Source organism: Dipodascopsis tothii, assembly GCF_038497935.1.
Source record: "Dipodascopsis tothii strain CBS 759.85 unplaced genomic scaffold V1510scaffold_47, whole genome shotgun sequence".
In the NCBI taxonomy this organism is placed as follows: Eukaryota; Fungi; Ascomycota; class Lipomycetes; order Lipomycetales; family Lipomycetaceae; genus Neoaidaea; species Neoaidaea tothii.
Window position 1 is genome coordinate 56,805 of NW_027118031.1, and position 8,475 is coordinate 65,279.

At 41.7% G+C, this 8,475-nt stretch overlaps 4 protein-coding genes across 4 annotated transcripts; 2 read left to right on the top strand and 2 right to left on the bottom strand.

Annotated features, from left to right (window-relative positions):
• Positions 1 to 344: 344 nt before the first annotated feature.
• Positions 345 to 3,383, bottom strand: V1510DRAFT_287784 (uncharacterized protein). The gene is made up of 9 exons (XM_066930653.1): positions 3,211 to 3,383; positions 3,076 to 3,170; positions 2,995 to 3,040; positions 2,407 to 2,961; positions 2,321 to 2,369; positions 2,166 to 2,283; positions 1,918 to 2,127; positions 1,351 to 1,878; positions 345 to 1,298 (listed from the first exon to the last, which is right to left on the bottom strand). Exons 1-9 carry the CDS (start codon positions 3,253 to 3,255, stop codon positions 842 to 844), a joined length of 2,103 nt encoding a protein of 700 aa, XP_066786649.1. The 5' UTR covers positions 3,256 to 3,383; the 3' UTR covers positions 345 to 841.
• A 71-nt stretch (positions 3,384 to 3,454) lies between these two features.
• Positions 3,455 to 4,464, bottom strand: V1510DRAFT_423531 (Sedlin). The gene is made up of 3 exons (XM_066934951.1): positions 4,066 to 4,464; positions 3,765 to 4,028; positions 3,455 to 3,694 (listed from the first exon to the last, which is right to left on the bottom strand). The coding sequence occupies exons 1-3, from the start codon at positions 4,105 to 4,107 to the stop codon at positions 3,548 to 3,550; spliced, it is 453 nt and encodes a 150-aa protein (XP_066786650.1). The 5' UTR covers positions 4,108 to 4,464; the 3' UTR covers positions 3,455 to 3,547.
• V1510DRAFT_287362 (uncharacterized protein) lies at positions 4,408 to 5,389 on the top strand. The gene is made up of 2 exons (XM_066930652.1): positions 4,408 to 4,767; positions 4,803 to 5,389. Exons 1-2 carry the CDS (start codon positions 4,652 to 4,654, stop codon positions 5,218 to 5,220), a joined length of 534 nt encoding a protein of 177 aa, XP_066786651.1. The 5' UTR covers positions 4,408 to 4,651; the 3' UTR covers positions 5,221 to 5,389.
• A 90-nt stretch (positions 5,390 to 5,479) lies between these two features.
• V1510DRAFT_427430 (uncharacterized protein) lies at positions 5,480 to 6,066 on the top strand (the record flags this gene model as incomplete). The annotated part of the gene is made up of 2 exons (XM_066935206.1): positions 5,480 to 5,509; positions 5,557 to 6,066. The coding sequence occupies 2 exons, from the start codon at positions 5,480 to 5,482 to the stop codon at positions 6,064 to 6,066; spliced, it is 540 nt and encodes a 179-aa protein (XP_066786652.1).
• Between the last annotated feature and the right edge of the window lie 2,409 nt (positions 6,067 to 8,475).

The following is an 8,475-nucleotide window of genomic DNA, read 5'->3' on the forward strand; positions in this document are numbered from 1 at the left end:
TTCTATCTGGAAAAGAGAGGGATATGACGTCAAGTATATCCGTATATCGCCTAACGAAGGCCTCCGCTCTGCACAGGTCTATCTGTAGTTTTTGCCGAGAGTTCTGAATACGCCTTACTTCGACATCTATGGCTTTGGTTAGTTAAGGGCGATTTTTAGCATGGTGGTGAACCTGCAACTGATATTCGAGAGAGAGCGTACCATTTCCTAAGAGACGTGCGTTTTCGAACGCTCTGTTTTCGTTTGCTATGACATCCAGAACGATGTTGTACCTTTGCATACTGTTATTGAATGTTTCGACTAGGTGATCGATATTGATCTCTGACAGAACGAGAGACGACTCCTCAACACGTCGGTGTCTCCTAGTATACATCTGTGCGTGCGATATGGACTTTTCACTCATGTATGTACCCTTCGGCCTCTATTGCCCAATTTTCATGGCGGACTGTTTGATTTTTGGTGGTGGCAGCTATTAAATATTGCTGTGAGCATATAAGCGAGACAATGAAATTCAGTTTAATTTCAAAGTGAAATAAAGAACGCCTGATCTGCTGTCAAAAAGCCTTCCAAATATGAAGACGCTCGGCTGGTTATTTGTATACATAAATTAAACTGGGGGTGGCAGGCACTCTGCGTATGAAAATCTTAATGTTGCCTCGTTAAGATAAAGTATCTCGCACGTAGATGTTTCATATTGTGTGGTTCAGATATATACACTCTTCAAAGCCTTACAGATACAGTAATAACTCCTGATGATGCCTATTTAAATATAGATGTCGTAGTGGCCTCTGAAAGGGGGTTGCTAGTTGTGCGCTGCGTTTGCGTGCAGCGAAACGGACAGCTAAGAGTTGATCTGCTCGAGGTCTAAAACTAAGCGAGCTTCACCTGTAGCATCGGTAGGAGAAGGAGTGCCCGGCTCGCTTGGTTGCTCGGTCTCGGAGTTGGCTTTCAGCTTTAAAATTACGTCTTTTATATGTTGCCTCTTAACCGAAAGCTGCTCTTGTCCCCACATTTTCATTAGCTGCTGATTAACAAGCTTTTTGTTATGCTTAGTGTCCGTGAGTAGAGGTATGATGGCATCAGCTTTTTGGAGAAAAGTCTCGACGAAGTGAAGAAGATATACGCCGCAATCACAATAATTTGGTTGCACAGGAACCTGACCGTAGCGCCCCTTTATTTCCTTACTGTCTGCTTCCATACCTCTCTTCTCCAATGACGCAGCAGCGAGATAATCCTTGAGCGGCTTGAATATCGAGTTGTGTCGCAAATTTAGGGAATCGAAAACGAAAATAGTCGGTCTTACGAGAGGCATTAGCAACACTCTGGATAGAAATTAACATAGAGGCTTACTCTTCACCTGAAACTGTTTGCTTCCTTGAGGGGTCTTCGCTATGCGCCTCTAAAAACTCGAACACATCAGGCATCTCGGGTGAGGATGACCGCAGTTGTGATCCAGCGGAATCGCCTTCTTGCCGCTTGGCTTCAGTGTTTAAGACGGTACCGATATTACCGACATTGCATATGACGGCAACAAACCAATGGGAGCTCTCGTGAATTGGGATTACCAAATACTTCATGCCAAACAAGTCTACCTTGCTGGTCCATTTCTTCACATTTTCAAAAGAACCTTTGACTCCATTAACTCTTTGGGTTAATCTTTTGTAGAAGAATGTGTTGAAGATGTATGTCTTCTCTGATATGGATGGTGGTAGATTACTTAACGTGTAAGTGAGATAGAAGTCTATGAGTGTATCGTTTAAAAATTCACCCTCTTCCAAGCGGGCGAAGTCTTCTGCAGTGACCTCAACTGTCTTGGATCCAAACTTGAATCGCAGAGGCCGCCCGAATTTTGTAGCCTTCGAACTTTCGACACTAGCACTTGGCGATCAGCACATGCCACAGAGTATACCAACTTACCCCAAAATCTTATCATCTGATTCATCAACATATTCTGCACTTTGAGAAACTCGATCGTCGTCTATGACCACACGCTGGGAACTTCTAGTCTGTCGTCCGGACGTAGAAGGAGAGCCGTCTCGCTCGGGAACTGTTGCAACCTTGTCAATGACAGCGCTCGGCTTCTTTTTGTTGCCCGAGTATGCATTAATTAAACGTTGAATCTGCGTCCTATGAAATCAGAAGACATGACAATCATTATTATGTACCTATTCAATGCCTCGATTTTGGATATGCCGTCCACATCATACATGAATTTAATCAAAGCGGAATCGTCTTTTGACATCATGTCTACGACTATGTAGTCGGCTGTGACCTCATACAGAGCTACTGATTAGCCACACCATCAAAGGTCTCTTCTTACTTAAGCGATTCTTCATTTTGATGACGATCTGTAGCGAATCGAGACAATACTTTCGTGATCAGCTTGACTCTTGACGCCCACCTTACAATAACTTTGAGAACCTTTCCTGATTCGAGTTTCAAAACTTGTCTCGAGGACAAAGAGTCATCACTCTGAGATCGTGGACTTCGTATTTCAAGGTAAGAGTCTTGTCGTAGAGGCAGAACCACCACGCTTAAGGTCCCATTCGCGCTTGCTTCGATGGAACGTGTACCGAATTGTGCATGAGCAATACCAAGCCTGTGCTCAATACACGAAGTACGCGAGTTCTGTGTATGCACTCTGTAGCTCCCTTCTCCAGCCGAATTTATCTCTGTCGTATACGAAGCCACCATTTCGCTGGTCCCTCCCTTCCGACAGGGTTCTAAATTTATCGGTGGAGCATCTGATTCATTGACAGTGTCGGATGTGTCACTTAATTTTCTCCTTTTATTGGAATACTCTGAAGCCATTCTCTCGATGTCTGTGGCTTCCTTTGACCCTTCAATGATCTTCACTCCAGGACGTCCAGGTTTGGGCTTTTCATTCCTTTTCATCTGGTGAGAAATTTTAGCTGGTGCATTGAGAGTATCCATAGGAGCGAAGCCCGACCCAGTCTTTGGCTGCTTGTAAGCAAACATCGAGTGAAGACTTACTCTGGCAGATGATGTAGGTAGCTTTATAGGCACAGCATCTCGCGGACTAGCAGTTAGAGATGCATTTTTTTGAAAAGATACCGTGTATATACTGGCATCAGCGATGCAGATGAGAAGGTTCTTCTTGCTCTTGTAGAAGACTCTATCGGCGATGTGGACACGTTCTCTGGCTTTATCTGAGGTGTGAGAGGGTTAAAATGACGGTCCTTCACTCACCAGATCCACTTTCTCGATTCCATTGCCTTCATCTGATGAGTCCATCAGTCTCAGCTCTGAGTCGGGCACCTCTCAATAACAAGTAAAGAAGCACCGACCACCTTCATCAGCTTCCATAAATTTTTCGAGTGTAGTTGGGACAAACCTCACAACGCGTAGTTCTCCCAAAAGTCGTCACGGCAGTGAGATCGCAACGTCGGTACTGTGAGAAAACATACAAATACGTTAACGCCTTCTCCTTCATATTATTTGATACGGAGCAGACCATTGTTGAATATTTTTGTACCCCATTAGGTCTACTTTTTTTTTTATTAACGAGCTATCTGGCTTTGTTACATTAGGCTTGTGGAATTCCATTCCATGCTTCTACAATTCGTTTTATACTGTTTTCAAACTTCTTGCTAGTGATCATTTTTCTTTCGTCGAGGTTGTAGAATGGATTGCAGACCAAAGAGATATATGCATGTTGTATTGCGCGGAATATCTATGTCGTTAGAGCTGACTCAGATCCACTCGTTCATGTGAAATTGGCAAACCAGACATCGTTATCTTACACTTTTTATATCGTTCCCGACGACATCCCCACTCGCAAAGCCCAAGACAATCTTCACGCCGGTATTGGTCATCCACCCGTACATGGCGATGTCATCTTGTACGTAGAGAAGACCGAAGTCCGAATCAGTGGTCTTCTGGGGCAGCTTTGCAACGAATATATCCAGAGATATATGAGCGAGGAAATGATATCTAAGAGACTTGGGATCCCGTGATGAAATCGATTGTGACGATGGCCCGTAGACTTCCACGAATAGAGGATTATTCTTCGTCAATATACAATTGTAATGGAGTGCGCCCTACCTCTCGGCCCATCAAGGCGACGATTTCAATCTTCGAAGGCATATTTCATCAGGAGGCATCAGACAAGGTCTTGACCATGTGGCAATGGATTGAATAGCGTGTTGAACAAGATATAACGAAGTGTGGTCGAAGAATAGAATTAGTTGTGCTTTGGGAGGTTTAAGCTTGATCATAACTACGTCTACTGTTGTTTCTATTCCCAGCCAATTCCCCAAAATCATGGCCCAAAATCTGGCCAGAGGATCATCCACATGGGTCAGATGTGTATGTTCAGATACAGTTTGGTGAGGTGGATTATATCCTAGCTTGGTGTCTGTGAACTGGCCGCGCTCCTGCCGGGGCTATCTGTGTTGTCTCTGTCGAAATTAGACGTCATAGCCAAACAAGGATCTTCTTTACATACCGAACAAAGACGGAATTATGGAAATAGAAATTTATTGGCGTGATCGTCGAATACCCGGGGCGTAACCGGATTCGATCGTTGTCTCTACGTCTTCAACAACAACGACCGCAAAGAGTAAATCTCACCGATGTGGACTCCCAGTACACAATGTCAATTCACTGATCAGCGCCATCGGCAGTCTTTATGGACAAGGCCATAAATAGGCTCCATGTCCTCCTGATCTATATTTTCCTACACTCCTCTACACTGGACTTGAACGCTAAGATGTCTTTGAAGTACCTGCCGTCTGTTACTCCCAGGTGAGTGTTATGTTGCATCGGGTCTAACCAAACAGCGCCATCGCTCTGGGAACCGTTTTCACCCACGCGTCCTCGCTCGTCCTTTCGTCTCCTGTCTTCGGTGAGGCATTTGCTACGGCTAAGAAGAGTGACACTCCTGAGGAGTTCCTGAAGTCTAAGGAGGCCACCAGTGCCCTAGGCCTGTGGTCGTCCTCCCTTGTCGGATCGGCGGCTAAGACCTATGCTGTCGCTGCTCTCCTTCAGACCACTGGAGTTCTCACGAACAAGGGTGCGGCCTACCTAGGCGGTCTTTTGTTCACTGTGACCACTCTTCCTGGAATTGCCATCAACATCGTCCAGGAGAAGAGACCATGGGACTACGTCGCGGCGAAAGCTGTCAGCGAGCTTGTTGGTACGGTCGGATTGGCTTTGACCCTCAACTGGTGGGGAACCAGACCGAGCCTGACCAAATAACTCATTGTAATTCTCTGAGACTTGTCGTTAGTATGCTAATGTTATAATATTTGCTTCACGCGATAATCATGTTTGTAGCAGGAATGACATCGTAGTGTGGAGGGTGGATAGTGTGGAGGTGATACGATTTTATTACCCTACCGTCCCAGAGAGCAATGTCTCAAAGATGATTGGCTGGTTGTGCAGCCAAATTGAGTTGTACCTCCAAAAAAATCACTCTTCATCCGTAACATTCATATTCCTAGAATCATCCGCAAAGATGGGTGGAGGAGCTGTTGATATTTCTAAGGTTTGTTCCGAGATAATTATAAGAACGATGAAGGCTGACTCTCGAAGAAATATACCTTGCGCTCGTCAGGAGTGTGGGAGCGTGTGCGCAAGATGCTTGCTCTCGTACCGAACCGATCGACCGGAAATCCTATCGTTCCGCTCTACCGCGTTCCGTCGACCGGCTCGCGTCCGGAGGCTCATGTTTACACTGACCCCAGCACACTCCCCGCTGCTGACATTGCCGAGAACCCGTACTTCAAGAGGGACGTTCGCAGAAACTATCCGCGGTTAGCCCTTTACAGCCAGAGCGACATTGGCGGATTATTGAAGTTTGGTTCCACGTTGAATCCCCGGATTGCCGATGGTGATGCAAGTGTTCAAGCTGTTGCTACTGCGAAGGCTGGTGGCTTGAGTCTGATCGAAGTCATCAAGTCTGCTCCTAAGGAAGTAATTTTGTCAGAAGTATTGAAGGATGGACTGCCTCCTCTTCCCGGCAAGGCGGTGTCCTGGGAGATTGTGAGTGAGACTGAGAGTGGCATGTACACAGACAAGTATCCTGTAAGAATGTTCAAGTGAGTCCAGATGATAGATTTATTGCACCGGATAGGATCTGTACTTATTTGTACGCATACATTTTAATTTAAGTATCAGACAAACTACCAGGACTCCTCAAGCAACAGCACGTATTAGACTCGCTATTTTGTGGAAACGTCGAACGTGCTGCTTGTATAGTAGTGAAAGATGCATAAAATCTACAGGCAAAATCAATTTGAACCGTAAGCCGATGGATGGAGGCGTTGCTTCCACTATTGCCTAGAAATTTCGATTATCCAGAATATTATATTGAGAGAGGCTTCTATACGAGCCAAGTACCAACAAAGAAGATGCATTATATATGATTTTCTCTTCGAACATATGAACTACCTATAGATCTATCTATCAGCGTCTCGTCAGATATTTATGTAATAATCTCAGTATCGACATATATTCGTATTGTTCAGACCTCTTCATTTTTTGCTAGCATCGAATACGGTCATTGAGATTCCGAACAGCACATTTGGTGGCTACAGCTGTGGTACCATAGATTTTTGAGCATTTTAATCTACTAGCTTATTAGTAAAATATCCACTATAGTGCAGAGAAGCCTGCACCCACATACGGCAGAATATTTATATGTTTATTTAAATATATATGCAGATGTATATATATATATCTATACATATATTTATTCAAAAATTTACACACGTAGCTGGGTATATATGTATATTATATAAATAGATACAAACATATATATCTGCATAATATGCAGTAATATATATGTATATTATATAGTATATATTTATACATATGTGTTATATATTATATATTATATATTATATATTATATATTTATACATAAATATTATATATTATATTTGTATATATATATTTATATACGCAAATATCTCTATATCACATATATTTTGTGTACACATAAATATGTACAAATATATGAAAATGTATATATGAAAATGTATATTATTGATTTTACCAACACATGGTAAATACATCTATTCCGCCACATTTAAAATACACAGATCTATGTATGTTAATAAGCTTGTTCTATATCTACTCAATGAAATATGGACCTGCTTCATTACAGGCACGTACGATTTTACTCTGCCTTCATAATCTGTTCGTGTAGCATCTATTACTCTATCTACTAACTTTTCGTTTGATGCTTGATTCTTAAATATGTCTGTAGTATCTAATGCGAACGTATTTCACTACTCATACACATATATATTCCAGACGTAATGGATAGCAAATCAGAATAATTCTGGTTGATGTCACTACCAAATACCGGAGTGCCATAATAATATAATTTAATATTGCGCGACCAAAACATTGTAGCAGAACACAACTGAATATAGCTCAAATTAGAGTCTGATATTTGTCATCTAGTTGTATCAAGTACATGTTTCTCACAGGATTCTTCGTATCATTTCGTCTTGCCGTGGCTTCTGACATGGCCCCACGAACCAAGATGTAATTCATGGATATTATCTTTAAGGCCTAGTACTGACGAGTCTACCGTATTGTTACTCGTCCAATTCTCCAAGCCTGAAGCACTGCTTAGGCTCAATATGGCTGGGTTGTAAACACCTCTGCATATTCTCGCTTGTTGGATGCTGGGTAAACTGTTGTGATACTATACTTTTACATTCCATGAAATGTCGAGATGTTGACATGGAGCTGGGCAGCAGTGCTTTTGCAGCTTATTCAGATTTTCAACACTCAAAAATTATCCTAATTGTCATTTCATAAGTGAAATACCCATATCTTTTTCTTCTGAGCCGTACCCAGTTCAGATCAATATGGAATATATTGTCATTGTAACTTAATCCGTAAATTTCAGACAGCGTGAAGATATTATTATCCATTAATAGCACATATAGAGCCTACAGCTGATTTTTTAAAGCGGAAAAATCTGTCAATAATAGTAATTAGATTTCGCCTTGCTCTGATCATGAAATTTCTGGCAGAAATTTGATGCAAACGCCCCTATTGAACGCCAAAGTAATTGACACTACTACTACCCAACCAACAAATATTAATAATGCGAGCTTCCATAATCTTTCGCTTATTTTTGATCGAGTAAGATTAAAACAAACTGCTGCAAGAATACTGGCGGTCAGTTTCTCACTTCAGTGAACGTCGATAATAACTTGTATAACTTGCTTCAGGTATGTAATGCAGAGACCGACAAATTGTAAACTTAGATAGACATACTATTTTGATCGGAACATATTAATGCGCCATCAGTAATTCTTGATTTTCATGGTCAAAGTTTATGCCTTAATTCTGGACACAAGTCAAGTATAAATTGAATTCATTTGACATTTCAGATCATTATTATTATTATTATTATTATTATTATTATTATTATTATTATTATTATTATTATTATTATTATTATTATTATTATTATTATTATTATTATTAT